Consider the following 24976-nt stretch of genomic DNA (forward strand, 5'->3'; position numbering starts at 1 on the left):
TTTTTGGAAAAAAAAAACTCCTGTAATTTAGTGCAAGAAAATATTCTCGTTTATCTGTAGCTGTAGTGCAACATTGAACGCGTAATACCTTCAAAAATATTAATTTTAGAAAAAAAGTTTAAAGTAAATGTTTTAGGAAAATTGTAGATTTAAAAGATAAGTTATCATTTTATTGTTTAAACAAATATTAGAAGAGATATCGGTCGAATAGTCAATAAGTAAATCTTCATAGTCGCATAAGTCATAAACGGTTAATGATACAAAAAAAATTACAAAAAGATAGGAAATTTAATTATCTGCAATAAAATGGAGGTACTTCCTTTCTCCCTCCCCCACTTTTTTCACAAGGATTTTGTGCATTTACATTCAGTACCCAAAATAAATAACACCTATTTAAATAAAAAAAGTACTCCTGTAATTTATTGCAGAAAAAAGTTCTCTGGAGGAGGAGAAATATAGTATCTTTTTTAAAAAATTCTTCTGATAAAAAGTCGTCACAAATATGGAATTTTGAAAAACAAATTCAATTTTAGAACAAGGAACTATCAGAACGATTTATTTTTCCGCATATAGAATTTTATAATATATTTTCAACTTTTAACAATTATAATTGTTTTTTACCGTTTATTCTCGCACTATTGTGTGGCTTTTAGATAAAATTCAGCTTCTCTATATCATAATTAATTAATGTGCTATAAATATTTAATTGTTATCAATTCCGATATTCGTAATTGGCTTACGTATTTAATCAATTTAATTAATTTTATTGGGACAAAATTAGAAGTCAAATTAAAATAATTAATGTTAATAATGTCATGCAAACGAACAGACACTACGAGTTAAAAGAAATGGAGTAAAAATGTTGTTGTATATACTACTAATAACAATGGTTTTTTTCAGATCTAGTAGGAAGAATCGGTAGGAATTTGAAAAATTGTTTACGATATTCTATCACTGGTACAAAATCAATGGCTCCAACTTTTATTCATTTTTTTTATAAAGGTCAGGCATCTACTTTTTTGTCGCTGAATAGATTAAAACACTTACTTGAAAACTTATAATTTTAATTAAAATTTAAAAAATACAATAAAAATTAAAAATTAAACAACAAAAATTAATCAAAAGATAATCCAGTCCCTTTTAAATTCTCTGCAGCCCATTCATCAAATCGTCTCGATAATTCCTCCGACATATGATTCTTATAATCTCCAACGGTACCTTTACGTATAAAACTAATTCCAATTTTGTCCATGTAATCTTCACCTTGAATTTTTTCTAACAATGGTTGAATATTTGTTGCGCGATTTTTTTTCATACTATTAAAATTTAAATGTTCCTTTAATTTCTCCACTTGTTCTTCATTGATTTCTTTACCCAAAAATTTCGCTGTTTTGTATATATGTCCATCTAAATCAGCTTTCATATCCTCATATTTAATGAATAACACATTTGGTTCGTTACGTAGTTCCCAAAAACCTAATATATGGTCCCATATTGGACAGTATGGTAATTGATTATTTAAAAATAGTTCACAGAATTCGTCAAATGTTGATTGTAAATTATGGATTAATTTACAATAGTAGTAATATGAAACGCACATGTCCTTGGGATTTCGAGCAACATAGACAATCTAGAAAAATAACGTGAATTTTTAATATGCCTTAAATATTATGGTATGTCATTTTTTAACACAACAGAGTCACCTCAAAACTATGCCATAATTTGGTGACGAAAAATGCGGGCAAATATGATTATTATGAATCAAAGAGATTTTTGTGATAAATTTTGTAAAAAAAATTTTAATTTGGTGATCGTTGCCATAAATTCGATTTATTAAGGCTAACTAAGTCTTTTATAAGCTTAATGAATTATTAATCAGTATATACAAGTAAATGACTTTTTTTTTGGATAACAGATATATTTATTTAGTTTACTGTGGACTTATCTAAGCCAAACACATCCATTTTTTGAAAAATAGAATTGAAACCTAATTTGCAATTTATTTTATATCGGCAACAATCAATCATAAATGAATAATTTAAAAACTAGTTTTGGGTAAATAATTAAGTCGAAGAGCAAAAGAAGATTTTCCAATGATTTACCTTTGGTTTAACTGATAATAATTGACGTGGTAAAAGTCGTAGAGGTAAATGTGATTTTATAAAACGGGTAGGTTCTAATTTTTTTACAAAATCAACCGAATCTCCATACATTTCCATAAATTCATCGTATCCTTCAGCTAAAACTGCGCTTAATCTGGAAACAATAAAAGTTAGTTTAATTTAAGTAATACGACCACTGATAAAGCTTTCGTGACCGATTGCTGAATGCGAAAATAAAGGTCGTTTTTTCGAAATATGGTGCAGTAACTTTTTCAGGCAATTAATTGTTTATAACGCTATCAATCATGATAGGAAATTATTTTTTTTTTTTTTTTAACTGTAAAAACGGATAATAAATTATTTTCTAAAATTATTATCGAAAGAATTTTATTAATAATATTAATTATAATAAAAGTTATTCAAATTTCGGGAGAAAAGCGTCAAAATAGCTATTTACCCATTTCATATATTAGGTTCTAATGAAAAAAGGAAGCTCTACGGCATCTCATTTTCAAGTTAAAGGTCTAATTTAATCTAAGTATCACACAATACGCCAATATTGTTTAAAAAATTATATGTAGTTTGTTTAAACGTTTAACGTATAGTTAAAAATAAAATACCAATAATATGATACTAATATACATATACACAATTGTCCAAAAAAAGACAGATCTTTTCCACTTTACTAGACATCTCTAACTTGATTTTTCGCGGCGATATGCTCATTTGAAGTTTGATGCCGTTACTCGAATTAGTCGCATTTACTGTAGCAGACTAGAGGCCATTTATTAATTACGTAAGTTTCCCGAGGGGAAAGAGGGTTTAAAAAATCTCTACATGCTCTTATCTTGGCGGGAGGGTGCTTAAACCCAGTCTTACGTAATATTTTGTAAGTCGAAATTAATGTTAGAAATGTAGTTCCATTTATAACCAATTTTTGGATCAGGAGTAGAAAGAAATGGTTTGAACACCACTGATATAGACCAACCATTGAAAATAAATAAATGAATGAACTTACTAAAAAATAAGACTTCCGAAAACTTACTCTATCAAGGGTGTGCGTAGATTTTGAATTACTTTTGCACCTTCATAATCTAAATCTGTCCCAAGTAACCATACCATTTCCTGAGTCCATGTTGAGCCTGGATATAAACAAACATTTTTAAATAAACAAAAAAAACTTGTTTTCTTAAACTATTTAGTATAAACTACTTTCACTTTGTTTATATAATATCATAAAAAAAAGTATTGATTCATAACTTTTATCCAAAAATTTATTAATTATAGCTTTATAAAATAAGAAAGTTGCTGTTATCAACAAAAAATTATTTTCTGATTTTTTATTACTTTTTTTTTTTTGATACATAATATTTAAATTTAAGTGATTTGTAGGTGTTTAAACTATATATATTCGCTAGCAGCGTTATTTTCTTGGTCTCACGCGAATGTAGGCAATGTAATGTATGAAAACATACCAGTGAATTTGACGCCTTTCAAATAAAAATTATTTATTAAAAAAAATTATGTATTTTATTTTAAGAGAGAAATCACTGAATTCTTTTGCAATTACATAGTTGATTACCATATAGTTGATTTTTTGTTGATATGTTTCTTCAACAGAAAGTTATTTATCTTTTTCTATGCTTTTTGTGTTTTCTGTTTTACATTTTAACATTCATTTGAAACACAAATTATACGTGAGAAACAAGAAAATATTATTTTCATGCTAGCGTGTAGCTGCATTATTTCATCGCTAGCAAAAGAGAAAGTATATAAATCATTTATGATTTTGGAGATTTTTTATTGGAGATAAAATTTCCACATTATTGCCGAAAAACAATTTTCTATGAAAGTGAAATAGGTATTTTATATCCCAATAAAAGTCGAAATATTCGTAAAAACATGAGAAAAAAATTTCATGATAATTACCCCGCGATACTAAATGTATTGTATACATGAGATATTGAGACAGAAAAACAAATAATTTTAGTCCCGGTTTAATATCTTCAGTCTCGCAAACAAATCAATGTCGATATGAGCTGGTTTTCATATTTTCATAATAAATAGTTGGGATAAAAAACTACTCACCAGTTCTGGGTAAACTAACCAACCAAATGTCATCTTCACGTACTTCCAAATCCAAAATACGATCGCCAATAGATGGATAAGCTTTTGGTAATAAAACATTAGTTGTTCCCGCATGAATGAATGAATCTTTCACACCAAAATATTCGTCCATTTTATTCGAAATTGATTTATCCAATGGAGAATAGCTTAAATGTACTTTAGTCTATGAAAAATTTAAATTTCTTAATAAAATTTTACTTCTTGCAATATCAAAAAGTAATAATATATCTAAAATCTAGGTTCAATACAACAAATATTGGGGTACATTCCGTAACAACAGATTTAATGGTGGAAGCGTCGCAAAATGAAATTGAATACTCACATTGAAATAGACAGGCTGATTTTTTTAAAGGTTTCTATCCTTATGTTTGGAAAACGGAATGGAATATCAGAAAACGAGAAAAAATGTTTTGAGTCATTTTTAAAGGAAACGAAAATACAGTATCTAGTTTTTTAATATGGGGGCGCCATCCATCCCTTGCTCCATTTGGACGTGAAAAAAAGACAAACAAACATACAAATAAATAATCAAACTGACATTAAAAAATATTTTACATGAATAGCCTATATCATTTTACACGTAGATAGTTTAAGGTTCAGAGTTCAAACTGTTTTTTATCAAGAGAAAGTATCTTATTCTTTTGATAAATGGGTATTATACCTAAGTTAAATAAAAGCATTATCAGTAAAACAAGCGAGAAATACTTAAGCTGTATATTACAATCATAGTATTCGATTTAATTTTTCAACTCTTCCACTATTATATCTGTCATCGAAGCGTCATGTAATGATCCAGAATCATAAAAAACTTTTCCCGACAAGTTCAATTTGTGTTTAAAATGGAAACTAATATGCAGCAATAAGGGCTTGAAAAACATCTTTTAATTTGGGCCAAAAAATAAAGAACTACATAAAATTTCATTGAAATTGGTTGAGTGATTTCGAAGCTCAGCGTGAACGAACATCGTATTACGAGATTTTTATATATAAAGATTGTAACCTAAGACAGACATTTTACATGCTTCTTATGAAAAAGGAATCTGTTTTTCTTTTATCAAATTCTTATTCCTTTCTCAAATTCCATGATGCACCCCTCAGCATATCGTGCTGGCTACTGATGAAAAATAGACTCATGCTCTAACAGTGTACAGCTAAGGAAAAGCAGGCATAAGAAATGATATTAAGTATATATAATAATATTGGCTATAAATAAAAATAAAAAAGTAAATTATTCACTATATCTTATTTCTCTAGCCTATCTTTAGCCACGGACACTGCACTGCAGAATTTTTCACGGGTAGAACTAGTTTGTTACTTATTACACTTAAAAATGAGATAAATAAAATATATAAATGAAAATCTTATGTTGATTTTTGCTCTTATTTATAAATATTAAATATGTTGTTCATTCATCAATAAAAGTTTAAGTAAGATCGATTTTTCTTAAATTATAAGAATTCATCTTTTTATACTTTAAATATATTGGTTTTTAATTAATCGAATTTGAGTTTAAAAATATACAGAGTGTACCAAAATTTAAAAGCAGAATAATATAGAGTATACTAGTTAATCGGTTAATATTTTGAATATCAATTTAAACTTTCAAAATGTCCACCAATTTGTTCTTTAAACCGATTTCAAAAAAGTAGAAGGTTCTATGTTCGACGATTTCTCCACCAATCACGAACCGATATGGTTTTGTTTGAAAGGGAATACTCTCCAGGTGGTCCCATAATTGTTTCATCGAAATAGGTTCAGTAGTTTTTAGGATATGAACTAATACGTGTAAGTGTCTTTGTTTATTACGTACGAAGGTACAAAATAAAAATTTTTTGAAAAAAAGTAGAACGAACTTCAAAAAATGCATGGAATAGTAAAAATAACTTTAAAATACCGGCGATTACTCACAAGGAAATTAATTGTTGATTGAAGTCGGTACTTTAAACTTATTTTTTTACTTTTTAGTGCAAATTCAATAATTTCTAATAAAAGTTAAACTTTACTTACAGCCATTATAAATTTTTAAAAACTTAAGAACTATTTTTGTAACAAATGTATTTTGTAATGATTTTTTTTAAATGATATGTGTTCGTAATAGAAAGAAAGAACTTCACACCAAGATTGTCTAACTGAGAATAAGATTGATATAATCTGTACAATTATATATTAACAACTTTCTTTTAAGAAGTTTACGTAAATACTACAACTTTCTTTATTTTACATCCGATTTATAATATTTATAAACATGGTATATTGTCAAGTTATGTGATATAATTATCCAAATGTATAAATTATTATAATTTAATATAATATAGATAATATTATAATTAATGAGAATAAAGATATTCATTTATGCGTGAAAACGAGGAAATATTTTCAATAATGTGATTAAACAGTATATTTAATTGCGTGCTTTTTAAATTTTAATCGGATATATCACACTCCACTGTAAGGTCCGACATTCATTGGCGAGTGGAACCCGAGCCGAGCGGGCTCGCCAAGCTCACTCGCTAATGTGTGGCAAACTTTCATTTGGCTAGTGAACCCTAATATTGATTGCATATAAAAATAAACTTTATTAAGGTGGTTGTCTTTGTACAATATTGTAAAAATAGTGTACTACATCATACAGCAGTGGTATGTACGTATAGATATGCTTAGCACACTCAAATAAGTATTAATTTTAACATACTTTTAACTCAACTGTCCATTTATCGCGTATTCTGTATGATAATAGCATGATAATAAACATCTGTAATTCTGTATATAATAGACATCTCTCTTACACTACTTATACTCTAAATATAATTGTTTCTGTCAACAAAACTTTTAAAAAACTTTGAGTAATTATATCTCAAGAATGAAACTGTCAATAGTTTTGGTTTTTTTTTTTTCAACTCACATGCTCAAATTCATGAATGTTCAGTTAGTTTTTTGAAAATATGTATCTTAAATCTAGTTTTTTCTAGAATTAAAAAACTTGTTAAAAATACAACAAAACGCAACCTTTCCTATGCTCTACATGTTAATTATCCGAACTTTAATTGTATTTAACTCGAGTTAGAGACGGTCAAACGACTTCAAATTTTTTTGGTTAATGTATTATTATATTCCTAATAAGTATACACAAATTTAGAATTTTCTGTCGATATGCCCATAGCAAGACAACAACCTTAATACTTTAAATGTCTATTTGTCTCATAAAATGTGCATTACATATACTATAGAGCAGTGAGTGTTAAAATAAACTTGATGTAATTTTCATCATAAAAAATTTTTTAACTATTGATCTCTTTGATAGTTTGTATACTATACAACTAGTGCAGAAGTGAATTCCAGAGTGGAATAAACAATTTGCATGGGTTGTAAACGCCATTTTTCTTTATGAGTGCAGGATCAGTTATTTATTTCGGCGCGGTTTTTTCATAAAAGGACAAATAGCAATTAGGTACTACTCACAGAGTGCGACAAAATTTTTGGTCTCACACTAATAGCAAATTATCAAAATAATTTACTTTTGTAAATTTACAGTACAGAACGAGAGTACTTACCTTGCATGAATGAAACAAAATTTAATATTTGAAATACATTACTTAAGTTAAATGAAGGATTTGTATCAAAAGGATTTTACATCGAAAATGTCTTCATAATAGCAACGTAGTTTTACACTCCCGTAAGGTGTCCAAATAACATACCAAAAAAGCAACTTTATATCACCTTCCGACCGCCATTTATACTAGTGTTTCAAATTTTCGAAGAATTTTCGAGAAAACTTTTTTTGATTTTTTTGATAAATTTTTCATAATGCTTGCATGTTTAAGCTACCTACAAATTTTCTTTATCTTTTACTTTTTTTGGAGAAAATGGGCACCAAAGTTTTATCCTAATTTGCCCCTGCACGAGAAAACAATAATGTTTACGAAATTTTTTTCAAACAAAAGTTGTTTATTTTGGTATAAGGAACATTTTTTTATCTTTAAATTTTTGTTCTATCTCTAACGGTTTAGCATAAGCAAAACTCAAAATTTTAGCATTTCTGAAATTTTCCAAGCACCATATCTCAAAAACTATCAGACATACGGAACTGTAGATCGACTTAAATTGTTTCAAATTTAGTATACTTTCAAAATGATAATGGCAACTAATGTCAAAAAGCTCACAGTTTTTGAATTGCACTGCAAAAACTGAAAAAAGTTCGAAAATTTTTCGGTTTATCACTTATTACGCAGGAAGCACAACTTTTTTTGCTAGCAAAATGTAGAATTTGACTGGCGTATACCACCTTATCAAGAAATTAACAAATAAATCAAAAGCCATGGGCAATCCGAGAATATCCTGATAATTTAATACTATAACGAGTATTCGAATAGACTAAGATTTCAGAGTAGAAGATCATAAAATTATTTTTAATTCTGAAATTGTTCAAAAAAAGCTAAAATGACCATCCACTAAAATAATTTGAAATTTACCCTTGAGTAGGTATGTATAAATCGAATACTCCTATGCCAACATAAGTCACCGTCGTACTGTACCTCTACTGTTTCGAAATAAAATTATAAATATAAATTTTGAGACCATGTGAAAGTTTTAATCCCGAACAGTCAAATTGTAAATAATAACGCTGTAAAAATATGCAACAATCAATTTGATTATCTTTAGTTTCCGCCTAAAATTAATTTAAATTCAACTCATATAGTGCTGTTAAGGTGGGTGCTACAGTAACTACACTGTCTCATCTGCCAAACATGAATCTGTCAAAGTGACAACGTCAGCGTTTAGTTTAAAATCATGAATTTTATAATAGAAAACGATGGTATTTTGTAAAATAAGCATATTAAATCTTTAATTATTAATAACATTCATGTGTATTTATACTTTTCAGAGTTTTTCAAACATTTTCTTTCATCCGAACCTAAAAATAACAATGTTATTGAAAATATTTTGGTATCGGAACAAATCAAAAAACTATCAGATGGTATAAATGTCTTAAATACTGAACTACAAAATCAAATTAATTTAAAGCACAAAGATTTATTAAGTCAGGCGTCATGTAGCAGTACTTTAGAAACACAATTAGTCGATATTCAAAATCATGTACAAAGTTTACATTCGGGAGCTGAGAAAATTAAACGATCTGTATGTTTAAAACACATTTTAGAGAGATATTATGATTTCCGATGTTAATGAGAAATCTCTATTTAATTTAAAATTATATTGTTATTAATATTATAGTTAATTCTTAATATCGAAGAAAGATTTAATTTTACAAAAGAGAATTTCTAGTATTGGCTGTCTCGGAAATTGTAATCTTCTTTTTTTGCATTATTAAAGTTTCAATTCTTAATCTTTTTAATTTATTATAGATTACAGAACCGTATAAAATTTTAGAATCAGATATTCACATTCTACAAAGATTACACAGTGCATGCCATATTTTACGATATGTAGCACTAATGCAACAATGGCTACGTGAATTGGATAAAACATCTGATCAAATAGCTCAAGCAAAAATTATCAATAATTTAAGTATGTTAAGTACAAAATTCAGAATATTCAAGTTTCCTTTATCAAATGGATATTTTTAACTGCTTGGAGATATTAATCCATTGGTTTTCCAAAAGTTCAAAAAAATAAACTTAAACTTCGTCATTTTTAGAAAAATTGAAAGAAACGAAAAAAATTACACAAACGCCGGGACTTCTGTGTAATTTTCTCCGTCTCGGTCCAGGCATTTGAGTAATTTTTTATTTTCTTTCTATTTGTTCAAATGAAAATAGTTAATGTACGTTTTTTTTTCCATTGAAGTGTACAGTCGCACACTTACATTTCAAGTGATATAATGTGGTAAGATAGAAAAACCTAATAAAAGTATCATGTATGAGGGACTTTGACATAATAAAGTACAAAAAAATTTGAAATAAATGTAAAAATTTAGTTTGATAATAACCTAAACTTTTAATTTGTTACGTTTGATAAGGGGAACTGTTTACTACGGATTCTTGTTTATAAAATTAATTTTTTAAATTTTTTCCTTTAGCTGAATTAGTACAGGATCCATTATTGTCTGATGTTGAAATTATTTCTGCTAATATTCGACAAATTCATTTAAAACGACAACAGTTATCAAAATTAGCTAAATCTCAATTAAAACAAGCTGTAATTACTGAAAATAAAACACAAATGATGACATTTATTCAGGTGTGTAAACGTTCAAATTAGTAGATAAGGATTTTACTCGTAGAAAATTTTGATCAAGAGTAGCAGATCGCGTGTTCTTACAAACATTGTCATAATTATTTTGAATTTTGGCGAATTAAACGACTTTACATGGAACGATTAAGAAACAAGATTTTCTAAATCGAATATTTATTTTACACTAATTATAGATTTACAAAAAAACATTAAGTTCGCCTCTATTTAAAGGGGCCTCCACTAAATGTCTACATGCGAGACACATCAGTTATAAATACGGTCCTGTGTGAGTGAATTCACCATATCTGTGTGAATTACCATATCTGTGAGTGAAATAAATGGCAAATTTATCGCAATTTTTATTAAAAAATTTTAGATTTTAGCCAATTTACAAATTTTAAATAACGAAATTGAAGAACTTGTTAAAAGTATGATAAACGATATTTCAATGAGTATAAAAACAATATTAACACAATCTGAAGATAAATCCGATTCGAATTTATCGAAAAACAGAGGACGTGGTGGTCCTGGTGGAGCAAATTTAACAAATACTATTACAATTTCTAAAGAAAAATTATGGTCAGCACTTGAAGGTTTATTTGCTGATAAGATGTATCAACAGTGTAAACAGGTTTGTGTTTCTGCCCAAATCAAAATCAAATTTTTCTGCTTATGTTAATAATTAATAAATTGAAATTTCCAGATAAAACTCTTGGAAAGCTTATTGCTTGAATTAACAAACTCCACAAATTACGAATCGTTGTCATTGAATTTCTGGAACAAAGCAATTGAAACTGCTGTGAATGAAATGAAAAATTCCTCACCAGTTTTTCAAAATATTTTCGAGGAGGATTATCCATGTATTTTAAAATTATACAGTGAATTAACAAGAAAATTAAATACTAAAGAATTTGTTCCCAAGTAAGAGATCAAAAACTGTTTAATATTATTTAAATATTTTATTGTGTTTTTTTAATAGGCAATCAATGATGGTCGCTTGGGAAAATGTATATCTCTCAAAATCGCTATCGAAATTTTTAGATAAACTTACCGAAATGTTTTCTGAACCAAATACGTACCCATCACAAGAAAATATTGATGGTTTAACGCGTATTATATCCAAGTAAGAAATAATAAACTTATTTAAATATTTATTTATTCAACGTGTTTATATTATATTTTAGCGAATTAAGCGTAGCTTTAATCGAAGAAACATTAAGCAATGCAATTGCAAAAAATGTCGCCAAAGCAGTGAAATCATTTACATTAAAATGTGAAAATATTATTTCTACAGCTCCTGAAACTGCCCATACAATAGGTAAAATCTAAACCACTAAGTTTTTATTCACTTATAAATCAATCAAATTTTATATTTTAGGAGTTACAAACGCATCACAGCAATTTAACGTACAACTAGCTAACTCAATGTTGTATTTTAAAACACAGTTAAATCGTATGCTAACAAATATGAATAATACATTATCGAAAAATACGGTACAAACAATCGAACAAAGTTTGAAGAATGTTGATCAAGCTATTTCAACAATTATTTCACCTCTTGTTGGTAATTATTGCTAGTGGTATAGCCATAGATAATATGTATTTATATATTATAATTAGTTGTCTATAATTATAATAATTCATTAAGGAACGCTCGGCAATTTATTTTATTCAGTGACTTAGATTTTTGTATTAAGTGACAATTTTCATCGTCACTTAATAATATAAAAAATGATAAGCACGGAAATGTATTATTAGCAATTTAAATCTTTCAGGGCCAATTTTAAATGAAAGTCAGTACCCACACTAAAGGTGGTGGGGCTTTCCGAAACTAAAGCTGACCAAAAGCAGATGCGTATATAGAACGGACCATCTCTCTTTGAGTTTCGGAAATAAAATACTCTTTTCAATTTCTATGCCATTTAGTTAAGAAAAAATCATTCAAATGTCTACCGCGTCTCTTTTTACTTTGAAACCGTTAACCTTCCTTACTCTATTGTTACCCCACTAATTATCTGCTTTTTTTTAAGTTTGTTCTTACAAATTTTTGTACATTTTAGATTCAATTAATAGTGCAATTGAAACAATAATATTAACAATTCATGCTGAGCCTGATTGGAATCGATTACAAGTACCAACAAAGAAATTAACGATGAATTGCAGCCCTTATATGCGTGAATTGATCGAATATATTGCACGAGCCTACAATGTACATTTATCACTATTTAATCCATCAGAAGCTTTATCATCCAGGTAATTTCTAGTGATCTTTCGATGCAATTCTTTCAAAAAATTGATTACCACCAAACTCTCTAGAAAATGCAAGTTTTTAAAACTATATATTTTTTAGTTGTGCAAGAATAGCCATACGTTGTATCGATCTGTTTATACGACATTCATCATTAGTACGTCCAATCAATGAAGGTGGACGTCTTCGATTACAAGCCGACTATCGTGATATTGAACAAGCACTATGTGTTATTTATCCACAATTACAGTCGTTAGGTACACCATATCGATTATTAAAATCAATGGGTACGTTAATAACATTACCGCCATCAGAAGTTGTCCAAAGTCAATTAGTTGGTAGTTCAGTACCGCATAGTACAGTGTTGTTGATGTTATTCTCACATGCTAGTCCTGATTTACAATCACCATATCAAACCACAAATTGGAGTATTGAAAAACTATCAAAGTGGTTTGATGAACATACGGATGAGAAAAATAGGTAAGAAATTCTCGTATTTATCGAATGAGTCATCTCACAATGACCTATATAAATCCATTAATAAGAACAGCATTTAGAAAAAATTTTTGAGGTTCTTATTTCAAAATTAATCAATGAATTTCCATTTTATCCATTTTATCCATTAAATCACCAAACGAAAATTAAATTAATTTATTTGTCTTTTTCATTGCAAAAAGAAATTGGTTACCTAATAACGGCTTTACGACATTAATATGCAGTTTACAAACTGTAACTGACTGAACATTTGTAAATAACGGCCCATTAATCACACCCATTATAGGACAATATGTAGAATGAAACCATAAAAACAATAAAATGAATTTCAAATAATTATATTAATAATAATAATAATAATAGTTTATTCATTCTAGGATTGAATTAATATCGGGCTCTTTACAAAACTATTTAACCAAAGTGCGAAAAAACAATGTAACTGTATACGATCCTGTATATGTATTGATGGCGAGTTTAATAAATAATGAATAATTGAAAATGAAAATATTTTTAATTTTTTTCTATTATTCAATATCCTTCACGTTTTCCAATACAAGTTTTAACTTGAATTTACAGACTGCTTATAAACACACCAACGCGCATTTATATGGAGAAAAGGATGGTCAAATCATGAAAGCTCATATTAACGGGAATTGTGTGAATAATGACGAAAAAAAGTGCCTATAACGATCTATTTACTGCCTATAAAAATATAGAAAAAATAATTACGATATTTTTGCGGCCACCAAATGAAAGTATTGTGGCCCCAAATTGCGAAAAAAATTTAAAATTTGGAAAAAATTCAAAACCAATAACAATTAAATTTTTGATATTGCACATGATTATATTTATATACAAAAACAAATTCCAAATTTTTACAAATTTAGTTTCTAAAATATAAAAAAATTTTCAGTTTCACATTTCAATATAATAAATAAATGGAGGAGTCAGTATAGAGTACTACAAACCGTACCCTAAACAGTATTGTTAAACTGCCACAAGTATTGAAATAAATAATTATTTACTGTAATTGCAAATTTAAAACTAAAGCTTCCCTTTCAGCTTTAATTTTCCTTTATATTTTTTTTTTAAATTTTGACTCACAAAATCTATCTTGAAACACAAAAATTTGCGGCGTGTTATCGGATTAGGTAATATACCACTTTTGGTACTCTGTACACTTTTTAAATAAATAATATTACTTTTAAACTGTAATTAGTTGACCTGAACAATATGAACATACATGCGCAACTGATTCTTTAGGTTCAATTAAATTACTGCTATTAATTTCACTTATTAATTCTCGAATTTTATCAGCTCGTTTAATACTTTCAGGACTATCACTTTGATCTGCATCAGTACGGAATTTTTGACATTCTTCTATTAATACGGATGAAGATATTTTCTCTGTAACAAACTGTTGAACCAAATTATTTAATTCATTTAATTTTTCCTTCATATGTTCTCTGTCGCGATTCAATAATCGTAACTCTTCATCTTTCTCTTGTGATCGTTGCTTTAAAATACCTCTTTGAAATTGGTATAATGCCACGTATTCACCAATTGTTTCCGTTTCACTCTGTAATTGCAATACAAGATGTTCCAGTTCTAGCTTTTCTTCAGTTAATCGTGCTACATCATCCATAATACGTTTAAAGCGTTGCTCTAGCTGTTCCATGGCCTTAACTTTTTCGTAATGATCATCAATTAATTTACATTTTTCACAGGCAGGTTGATAGCTTGTCGAGTTTAAGGCACTATTTTCAGTTTTATTTACGGGAGGTGCTATTTCTTCTTGGTGTTGATGTATCACATTTGGGGCATTGTGGTTTGCAGGCAACTCTGGAAGTGATTCTGTAATGATAGGAGTGGAAACACTATTATCAGTCACATCCGTTTTTATGTGATTACTTTCGAGTTCGACAATTCTAGCATCTTTTTCATTTAATTGTTGTTTTAATATTTCGACTTCATTTTCACACGCTTTTAATTTCTTTAAAATTTCTTGGCCTAAATGCTGCTCACTTTCTAATTTTTCAGTCAGCATTAATTCTTTCTGCGTCTGTAAAATAGAAATTTTAGCTTTAGTTACAATCATAAAATTAACAATTGATACGTAAAGGAGACAAAACAGTTGCCCAGCTTATTAAAGCAGCTGTTCCTTTACTTTTCTGTTCCTTTACTTCGTATTAGAAACATTTGTATTCGGAAATTATTACTGCGAATACTGTTACACTTTACAGACTTTCAGAAAAGGGACACAAAATTCTTAAATGCATATCGAAAATTTAGATACTTACAAATTCAACAAATTTATCTTGTAATTCCATAACTTGTTCAGTTAATTTTTTATTCTGTTTAATGGCTTGAGCTGCAGCTGCTTTATCACTTTCCATTGCCGCTACTAAACGAGCTGCATTTGGCTTATCATTTTCTAAATCGTTCATTCGTTCCTCCAATTGACTTATATGTTGATTTCGTAACTCCAATTCTGTTAATAAATCTTTTTTCTCCTCCAGTAATTTTCCATTCTCTTTATTTTTCTCTAAAATCAATTGATCTAAACTGGCAATACGCATTTGTATCTCAGATAAATCTTTTGTCGTATCTTTTTGCGGTGGCAACTTTTGTTTATGTAATGTTTGGATATCCTTTTCAAGAGTCCCCATATGCGTAACTAATTCTTGTTCCCGTTTCTGTAATTTTTCATTTTCCTTTTGTAAATTTTCATTTTGTTGTGAAAATGTTTTAATTTGTTCGTTTAATTGTGTTACATACTGCTGGTATTGCTCATTAGTTTTCTCTTTCTCTAGAGATACCGATTTTAATTCTTCAGCTAAATGATTAATTTTTAATTCCATAGCCAATTTTTCCTTATTCAAAGTATCAACCTGTAATTCTAATTTTAAATATGCAAATTAATATTAAAAAATAAACAACTAATAATCCACAGTTAATAATTTAAATTCATAAATTTTCGATCACATATGGATTGCACGCGAATACAACTAATAAATTACGCAGCCAATTGATACTACTTGGCGTTCAATGCGGATGCAGCTCACGATAATTGTAAAAAAAAAAGGCACGAACATAATAATCATCAACAGAAAATGACTTCGTACAGCCGAACTGAGCCAACTACTTTCAAACGATAATCTATTTTTTCTTTAACATACATGGAATATAATAATCGTTCAGTTTACATCTAGGCATAGACAGATTGCGTTAAGCAATGCATCTAAGTAAGAGGTTTTATAGATGTTATATGAAATTGCAAAAGTATGACTTACAACTCCAAGCGTCCTACAACTAACTCAACGCGTATCGAAGCTTCAACACATGTCTATAGAACCTCTTTCTTAGATGAGTTGTTTAACTTATGTATTTTGTCATATTGTGGTAGGCCTATGTCTAGATGTAAACTGAACACTAGGCATAGATACAAAAACGATTAGGCGATACAGTATGGGATTAATCCCACTTTGTATGCTTATATATTATATATGTGTAACAAGAGCTCTTATGAATGTTAATACATAAAACAATACAGCAGTATTATGTTGTACTCATAGCTAGGCATACACCAGTTAAGTGTGTCTAATGACAACTACTATATTCAAAACACGATCATACGACCAAAGTTAAGTAATATCAGGCATTACTAGCATCGACATAGCAGACTAGTCGATAACAAGTGTTTTTTAATAAATAGACGAATCATTTTAGGTCAAAAAAGGCTAAAATGAAGAATTTTTATATATTTTCCCCCCTCCTTGGGTAAGTTACCCCGCCGATCCAAATTGAATATATACAGAAAATTACAGTGTCAACGAAGGGCGAAAAACCCCAAGAAGAGGGGATTATATCCCCATTCTAACTTCGAAATCGTGATCAGTGACCCCAAAAACCTCCGAGTATACTTTTTTGGCCCATTTTGTCGAATATTTACCTACAGAATCCTGCTGTTTTGAACCAGCGGGGGCGAATATCCCCAGAAGAGGGAAGTTCATCTTCATTTTAACTTCGGAATCGTAATAAGTGATCCCAAAAACCCCTTAGTATACTTTTTTGATCCATTTTGTTGAATATTTACAGAATATTGCAATTTTGGACCAGCGAGGTAAATTACCCCAAGAGAGGGAGATTATATCGAAATTCTGATTTCGGAATAGTGATCAGAGATCTCGAAAACCCCCGAGTATACGTTTCTGGCCCATATTTTCAAGGTTTTAAAATTTTCAAAAATCACCTCATAAATGGGTTCTAATGATTAGCCTATCTGGCCCATAGCAAAAACCAAAACTTTCTAGCGGCAAAAAGTTAGATGTAGATTCCGATGTATGGACCTTCCTGATCATTTAAAAAAAAAAAATGGCTCGATAGGTTGAGGTACAAAAAAATTCTCCATGAAATCCTAAAATGACACGATAATAGTACAACACAACATTGCAACAATTTGTTATTGATTAAGTTTAAAATGAATTCTTACATAAACAATCTTACATAAAGTTTTTCTCTCACTCTATTATAATATTTGTTTGTAAAAATGAAAATAAAAGTTAAAAATGAAAGAAGTGAGTTTTAGTTTTTTGAAGAAAAAGAAAATCTCCAAATTTGGCCCTTTATTTTTTCATTCACTTGTGAGCGAAAATTTCTGAATTCGTTTTTAAAATTAAAGAAAAAATGCAAATATACCTAATTGTGATGTTTCATTATTACATATTTGATGTAATTTTAATTCCGTTAACGACAATTTGTTTATTTTTTCAGCTAATTCTTGTTTCAATAACAAATTTTCCTGTGATTGGGAATTCAATTTTTGCGTTAATTCTCCAATGTCTTCTGTCAATTCTTCAATCCTTGATTTTGATTGAATTAAATCTTGTTTCAACATATCAACATTTTCTATAGTTTGTGTTTGAATTCTTGTATCTAATTCAGCTTTCACATTTGATAATTCACGTTCTAGGTCACTAACACGATGTCGCGATGCACGTAATTTACATTGAATTTCCTCGTTTTCACTAATTTTTTCTTTAATAATGGTTTGACTTTTTTCTAATGCTGCTGTTAGCTCAGATCTTTCACCAACAAGAATTCCTGTTGTTTTAGCATGATACTCCAACTGTTCTTGCAATGGTCGAATTTCTTGTTGAACTTTGACTGTCATTTCTGATTGCATTGCATGTAGTTGACTTTCTAATGTCTGAATACGATCTAAATATTCTTGACGATTCAATGCAAGTTGAGAAATTTCGACACGTTGATTTTCAACGATACTCGCCAATTCTTGATTGCGTTTTTCTAATGCACTTTGTGTACTTTCTAGAAAAGATGTCGAATCTGTCGATTCAATATATTTATTAATTTCAGTTGAAAGTTGTCGAATATTTTCAGCACTTGATAATTCGACAAAAGTTTCGGCAGGTACTATGGTTTCATTTTGAACTTGTGGAGAAATTTCGATAAAAGGTTCAGCATTGGATGGTACATTAGAAAACGTAATAATCGTTTCATTAGGCTGAAGAATTGAATCTGTTGATGGAAGATTTATATCAACTAGTTGGGCATTTGTATCTACTAATTGGAAATTTGCGTCTATTGATTGAAGATCTATGTCCATTGATTGAGGATTTGTATCTGTTAATTGAAAATTTTGTTCTATTGGTTGAACATTCGTATCTGTTGGTTGCAAATTTTGATCTATTATTGCGTGATTTGTGTCTGCCAATTGAATATTCGTATCTAGTGGTTGAATGAATTGATCGAAATTATTAGCGAATTGTTCATGATTGTTGCTAAAATAGGAGGTAATGGAAGGAATTTGAGTGTCATTTGAATTCTCTTCATACACAATCTTATCAAAATTCATAAAATTTGTAGTAGATTCTTGTAAATTTATGGTATGCTCTGAAGATCCTTGATTTGTAGCAAACGCTTCATCAAAGAATTTTTCCGGAGAAGTTGTAGAAATATTATTTCCATTCGTAGTAAAATTTTCCATTGGAGGCGTGGAATTTGAATTATTAGGGGGCACAATTTCATCATTATCTTCAATTTTTTTTTGTTTTGGCTCAGATTTTCGACTTTTTTGTTGAAATTCTTTTAGCTATAACGATAATTGGCATTAATGACTATGCAATTTTAATGAAAAACTATGAATACCTTTTTATAACCAGCTGCAATTTTATCAGCTTTTGATAAATCTGCCATTTCTTATGTTATTGAATAAAATTAATAAAAAGTTAACTTGACAGTCCATGTCATAATTGACAACACGACACGATGCCCACAAGTTTTCAGCTACCAACTTAACAAAAATTAAATAAAAGTACGGGTAAAACTCGTGCAATCAAATTTCAAAAAAAAATTGAGTCTTTTTTGAGATGAAAATAAATCTTGACATTTCAAGCTTAGGAGTTTCGAAAATTTCTTATTATTCAAACAAATATTTGTATTTGATTTGTGTAATTTGTTAAACTTCAAATTTGCTTAATATGTTTATCTAAAATAAACAATGTCCGAAAACTGTGATAAAAACTTAGAAACTATTCAAAATCAAGAAAATAACGATGAAAAAATTAATGATAATGATCAGGAGTGTAAGTCGGATGAATTTTACGAACATGCGAAAAAGTATTGGGCTAAAATACCAGCCACAGTTGATGGAATGTTAGGGGGTTTTGGATTTATATCCGACACAGATATTAAAGGATCTCGTTTATTCTTAAAATCATTATTCAATCTTAACAATGGTCCGGACAGAGATCGGGCATTGGATTGTGGTGCTGGTATAGGTCGTATTACTAAACATTTGCTAGCCCCTATTTTTAAAAAAGTAGATATGGTCGAACAAAATCCTAATTTTATTAAAAACTCATTAAATTACATCGGAAAATATGAGCATAAAATTGGTGAGAAATTTGTAGCAGGTCTACAAGAATTTGTACCTAAAGACCAATACTACGACGTTATTTGGTGTCAATGGGTTTTGGGGCATTTAAAGGATGAACATTTACATCAATTTTTAACTCTGTGTCAGTACGTAAACTTGTTTCCAAAATGATCGAACTTAAAGAAATCTAATCAATTACAATTTATTTCAGATCCGGTTTAAAGAAAAATGGAGTAATAGTAATCAAAGAAAATGTAACATCTTCAGATCAAGTTGAAATGGATACTGAAGATTCATCTGTAACAAGACCACATTCACTTTTAGTAAAAATTTTTGAAGAATCAAATCTACAAATCCTTAAAGATGTGAAACAAACAAATTTTCCCAAAGGATTGTATGGAGTACATATGTTTGCGTTAAAATCTAAGACAGTGAAATCTGAAGTAAATTTACATGAAAAATTAAACCAATTAAATGTCAATGACTAAGTCACTGTATATAAGTTTACTGTAATTTTTAAATAATAATTTATATTTATTTTGTTAAAATTAAAAAGTTTTTTTTTTATAACAGATTATTGAGCTAAAACTAGAAATTGTTACGACTTATTGATTTTAAACAAGAATAAGGATGTTCAATTAGGGTTGCCAGAAATCGTGTATTCTCTCCCGACTCCCGATATCAACTTATATTCTCCAGTTCACGCCATAGAGATTACATATAAAACTTTGTTTTGCTAAAAGGAGATGGGTAACCTTTGAATGCAATCTTTGATTTGTAACCAACTTCTTCGATTTTTAATCAATTTTAATTTCACTTTCAAATTTTGTCATAGTTTTACATTTTTATGGGTAATATGGCCAATTCGACATCAGGATTATCCTCTATTATTAGCAGCTTTTATTTTAAATTACTTGAAGTATATTTATTTAAATGTTTAAACTTAGTAGCTAACAGTATTATAATTCTGTAGTAAAATAATTATATTAATTTCACTATCTCCCGACTTTCTGGTTTATCTCCCGGTTTCCCAGAACTTTGAAGTGGCAATCCTATGTTCAGTATTCATCGATGTTGGCTAAACACCGTGAACTGGATTTATAATATGACTCAACTCTAAATTACTACGCAATATTTGGCTAAGGCGCGAATTAGATTAGATTTGTAATTTTAGAAAAATAGACCAGTCGTTTCACTTTAGTTTACAAATTGAGTCATATATACAAGATATTACCGAAACAAATGGAAAGTTTCATGAAATATGTTAAATGAAAATAGGAAGTTAGTCGGATGTTTTGACAATAAAACATATTCTGACGTTATATTACACCGGGCTGTTGATCCTACTCAAAATTATTATATTCTATGTTCCAATTACTATAGATCGGACTATTTTAACAGAAAAAATGAAATTGCAAAAGTCTGCCTTTTTGAATACTCAAAACAGAAACAGATCTTAATGCGGGATGCCAAATTACATACAGTCGTAGGTGTTGTGTAACGCTTAGAGTGGGGGCTAGCTAATAGCTTTTCACTGTAAAGAGATAGAAGAAAATTTATGCTGTAAAATTTACATTGATAAAGTAGCAAACAGCTTCGGTTTAAAACACTTTTCCGCAAATTTAACAAATTTGCAAAAACTGCATGCAAATAAAACAAAAGTTTTGTTTCGATTTCCACCAAATTAGAAATTTACCTACATCTGCTATCACAAAAACTCAGTTAGGAACATGAGCTATTTTTTTGCACTTCTGCACTATGCAAAACCGAATTTCCGAATGAAAAACTTCGTTTTTTTTTTTATTAATAAAAAGTGCAGACTGTATTGTTATTTCATTTTCAGTTAAAATCGCCCTACCTATATGTAGTTAGAGCAAAGTGGAGTATACTAAGAACGCTTTCTACCCACAATGGAAAATCAAATGGAAATTGGAAGTATTTCCAGTATTTTGAAATCAACGTATAATTTATTATTTGCCTCATATAAGGTCAATTGAACCCAAGTTTTTTGATTAAAATTGTATATATATATTGTTTAACTATATATGTACAATTTTAATTACAAAAACTTCCAAGCTATCCATTTTTTTTTTTTTTTTTTTGTGGGTAGAGTGTTCTTGGTATACTTCGCTTTGATTTAATTACTATAGTAGATAGGGCGATTTTAACTGAAAAGAAAATGGCAATACAGTCTGTTCTTTATAATACTCAAAATTTCCCTTCAAAAAAACCTCAAATATCAACACCAGTCTTTTTAAATAACGAGAGGAAATCAGTTGTCAAAACTCAAAATCACGCTTTTAACACAATACAAAATTCCTATAAAATAAATACATCAACGCTTTCTATAATCTTTTTATTCAATGAAAATGATTCGCTGAGTGATAAAAAGTTCGTTTTTTTACTTTCGAGGTGCTGAGATCTTAAAAATATACTCGCATATCAATTCAATAGTGAGTAGATTATAGATGTCCAAGAATAATTGTCTTTTACTCACCTATACTTAACGTTTAGAAGTCACTTAATGTAAAACATCTAATTTACATATTAGATAATACAAACAACACTTGTGTTGTTTCAATTGCCCAAGATTCAAAGGATATATTGAAATTAAAACTCAAAATTTTTATAAACTTGTTATATTATAATTAAATTATACATATTAAGCTTTGACGGCGAATTTCCTTGGTGGGAATATTGACTTCTTGCGAATTTCTTTTCGGGTCTTCAATTTTGCCTCATGTGGTGTTAATGCACGTCTGATGGCTCTGGTCTTCTTTGGTCTTAAATCTAATGGCTTGTGTTTCTTGCCTTTGAACAATTTTCTTAGATTTTCCTTTTGCTTTTGGTGCATAACAATGTATACACGAGCAATAGCTTTACGAACCACTCGTCTGAAATAAATAAGCAAAACATGAAAAACCATCATAAATCGAAATCCAATATATAACTTACATTTTAGATAATTTTGAAGCGGCTCCGCCAGTCACTTTAGCAACTCTTAAATTTGTTAATTCAGTTTTAAGTTCATCTAATTGTTTGGTAAGGACACTTTTGTCCTTGGTTCTCAATTCGGAACATTTAACCTTACCCTGAAAACATATGAAAAAAATTTTTGAGAATGAAATTTTCCAAAATTACTTTTTCATACCGAAAAGCAAGGAGAATCAATATTAAATATTTAAAAAAAAATTGTAATAGTAATTCGATTAATATTAGTAAATTAAGATAATATTTTATTTATAAAACCTACCATGTTTGCGACGTACTCGTATCACCGGAAAGAATTTCTATTACAAACTGTTTGGAAGAGGGCAGCACGAAACAGATATTGGAGAAATTGTCAAGGAGAAGATACGAGTATAAATCATTTATGGTTGTGAGCAATTTAAATTTTCCCGGGGATTTAAAGAAAAAATATTATTAAATAACTTTTAAAAAAAGATAAGTGATTAATAATAGATATAATATAACAAAACAATATAAATTAAAGTTAATATTTAATCAAGTATAATTTCTTTTAAAAGATTCAATAGTTGTTTAAAATTAATTTTTATTAGAACATGACTTCGATAGACCTTCATTGGGAATGTAAAGACATGTTTTTATTATAAAAATGTGAAGGTGTACTTTCATACTTGGTAGAACTAGACATCTACCAAGCTTTCATATTGACGCTTGACACTGTTTCAATAATTCAAAGTGCCAATAAGCATCCTTCTTTGGATTTTGTTTGAATGTCTGAACTATTTTTAAGCTATTTTTAATTATTTATTTTATTTTTATTTTATGGTAGAAATTTTTCGCAATTGTTAAATCACTATTATCATTGAATATTGTATGTTTATATATTGTGTGATGTTTTGATTTTCATATCAATAAAGAATAATAATAATATAAAATTAAAGAAGAAATTTCGTATTTTTTGATACACTAGCATTACAGTAATGTTAGAATATAACGTTCATAAAATATAAAATTATCCAATTTTTGAAATTAAATATATACACTGCAACTTAAAATGCAAATTATTTTCATTGTAACTAACCCCCTCACCGTCTTGACCGAGCCACGTTTTTATGGATGCTCCCAATATATGGTATATTTTGCGTGAATTTCTTATAAGAATTGATTTGATTCTGGTACTGTGTATGCATAGATAAAAGATTTACTTATATTGTATGTGTATTTATGACATACTTGTCGGTGCCCATTTTTGTATAATACGAATTTCTGGTAGTGTGCAACCGGCTTTAAGGTGAAAAAAATTAAAAAAAAAAAAAAAACTGCCGTAACGTAATAATTTATTTTGCTTCCTTCTTTAAATACACACACTGAATTAAATTTTGTTAAAGTTTCTAGATTTAATAAATTTGTATTAATCAACAATAGTATTAATCAAATCTTCAAAATTGTATTCTTAGTTAAAAATTTGAATCTAATATTTCTCTCGAACTTATCAATTTTCAAATTACACAACTTGGAAAATACTTACGTATGAAAAGAACTTATTGTAGGAGGGATGATTACATACATATGAATAATATGAATGAATTATCTAGAAATAAAACATAACAAAACGTGTAAACAAAGGCAACAATTTAAATGATATTAAATTAGCCACATGTGTGAGAAGGATGCAACTATGAAACTAAAAGTAAAATTTAACTTGAAAGATGTATTTTAAAAATACTCAACAAAATTTTTAAATTATGTTTTAAAAAGAATAACAATTGTGCCTTACAAAAACAATTGAACCATATTTGTAAACATTTATTTTTAAACATTTAATTTATTTAAATGTAAGTTATTTTTAATTAATTAATTTATGTAAAAATAAATTAATTAGATTTAATTAAATCGTAATATCTTTTGTATATATTGAGGTTATGTTCGTTTTGATATATTTTATAT

General features: G+C 28.6%; 5 protein-coding genes across 5 annotated transcripts; 2 read left to right on the forward strand and 3 right to left on the reverse strand.

Annotated features, from left to right (window-relative positions):
- Window positions 1-1114: 1114 nt before the first annotated feature.
- LOC123290531 (luciferin sulfotransferase-like) lies at window positions 1115-4341 on the reverse strand. Its single transcript, XM_044870758.1, has 4 exons — window positions 4191-4341; window positions 3148-3244; window positions 2103-2256; window positions 1115-1630 (listed from the first exon to the last, which is right to left on the reverse strand). The coding sequence occupies exons 1-4, from the start codon at window positions 4339-4341 to the stop codon at window positions 1115-1117; spliced, it is 918 nt and encodes a 305-aa protein (XP_044726693.1).
- Window positions 4342-8956: 4615 nt separating this feature from the next.
- Window positions 8957-13656, forward strand: LOC123302588 (conserved oligomeric Golgi complex subunit 5). Its single transcript, XM_044885582.1, has 12 exons — window positions 8957-9042; window positions 9112-9365; window positions 9593-9755; window positions 10267-10427; window positions 10798-11052; window positions 11125-11342; window positions 11401-11544; window positions 11606-11739; window positions 11800-11985; window positions 12482-12674; window positions 12772-13149; window positions 13542-13656. The coding sequence occupies exons 1-12, from the start codon at window positions 9018-9020 to the stop codon at window positions 13654-13656; spliced, it is 2226 nt and encodes a 741-aa protein (XP_044741517.1). The 5' UTR covers window positions 8957-9017.
- Window positions 13657-14082: 426 nt separating this feature from the next.
- On the reverse strand, window positions 14083-19464 carry LOC123305422 (golgin subfamily A member 2-like). The gene is made up of 4 exons (XM_044887134.1): window positions 19333-19464; window positions 17863-19276; window positions 15465-16063; window positions 14083-15226 (listed from the first exon to the last, which is right to left on the reverse strand). The coding sequence occupies exons 1-4, from the start codon at window positions 19378-19380 to the stop codon at window positions 14369-14371; spliced, it is 2919 nt and encodes a 972-aa protein (XP_044743069.1). The 5' UTR covers window positions 19381-19464; the 3' UTR covers window positions 14083-14368.
- A 48-nt stretch (window positions 19465-19512) lies between these two features.
- Window positions 19513-20564, forward strand: LOC123305414 (N-terminal Xaa-Pro-Lys N-methyltransferase 1). Its single transcript, XM_044887121.1, has 2 exons — window positions 19513-20208; window positions 20274-20564. Exons 1-2 carry the CDS (start codon window positions 19685-19687, stop codon window positions 20548-20550), a joined length of 801 nt encoding a protein of 266 aa, XP_044743056.1. The 5' UTR covers window positions 19513-19684; the 3' UTR covers window positions 20551-20564.
- A 2121-nt stretch (window positions 20565-22685) lies between these two features.
- Window positions 22686-23395, reverse strand: LOC123304944 (60S ribosomal protein L35). The gene is made up of 3 exons (XM_044886501.1): window positions 23316-23395; window positions 23018-23154; window positions 22686-22956 (listed from the first exon to the last, which is right to left on the reverse strand). Exons 1-3 carry the CDS (start codon window positions 23316-23318, stop codon window positions 22725-22727), a joined length of 372 nt encoding a protein of 123 aa, XP_044742436.1. The 5' UTR covers window positions 23319-23395; the 3' UTR covers window positions 22686-22724.
- Window positions 23396-24976: the final 1581 nt, after the last annotated feature.

This window comes from Chrysoperla carnea, chromosome 1 (assembly GCF_905475395.1).
Source record: "Chrysoperla carnea chromosome 1, inChrCarn1.1, whole genome shotgun sequence".
Lineage (NCBI taxonomy): Eukaryota > Metazoa > Arthropoda > Insecta > Neuroptera > Chrysopidae > Chrysoperla > Chrysoperla carnea.

Bases quoted from the DNA above. Each gene is read 5' to 3' on its own strand.
- LOC123304944 (XM_044886501.1), bottom strand. The intron at 22,957-23,017 runs GTAAGTTATATA...TATTTATTTCAG, and splicing joins GCTTCAAAATTATCTAAAAT to ACGAGTGGTTCGTAAAGCTA.
- LOC123305422 (XM_044887134.1), bottom strand. From the start codon at position 19,380: ATGGCAGATTTATCAAAAGCTGATAAAATTGCAGCTGGTTATAAAAAG. The intron at 19,277-19,332 runs GTATTCATAGTT...TTATCGTTATAG, and splicing joins TTGCAGCTGGTTATAAAAAG to CTAAAAGAATTTCAACAAAA. The intron at 16,064-17,862 runs GTATATTTGCAT...ATTTAAAATTAG, and splicing joins TAATGAAACATCACAATTAG to AATTACAGGTTGATACTTTG.
- LOC123305414 (XM_044887121.1), top strand. From the start codon at position 19,685: ATGTCCGAAAACTGTGATAAAAACTTAGAAACTATTCAAAATCAAGAA. The intron at 20,209-20,273 runs GTACGTAAACTT...AATTTATTTCAG, and splicing joins CAATTTTTAACTCTGTGTCA to ATCCGGTTTAAAGAAAAATG.
- LOC123302588 (XM_044885582.1), top strand. From the start codon at position 9,018: ATGAATTTTATAATAGAAAACGATG. The intron at 10,428-10,797 runs GTGTGTAAACGT...AAAAAATTTTAG, and splicing joins AAATGATGACATTTATTCAG to ATTTTAGCCAATTTACAAAT. The intron at 11,740-11,799 runs GTAAAATCTAAA...TTTATATTTTAG, and splicing joins TGAAACTGCCCATACAATAG to GAGTTACAAACGCATCACAG.
- LOC123290531 (XM_044870758.1), bottom strand. From the start codon at position 4,341: ATGGACGAATATTTTGGTGTGAAAGATTCATTCATTCATGCGGGAACA. The intron at 2,257-3,147 runs GTAAGTTTTCGG...TATTGTTTCCAG, and splicing joins CTACGCACACCCTTGATAGA to ATTAAGCGCAGTTTTAGCTG. The intron at 1,631-2,102 runs GTAAATCATTGG...TTATTTTTCTAG, and splicing joins TATTATCAGTTAAACCAAAG to ATTGTCTATGTTGCTCGAAA.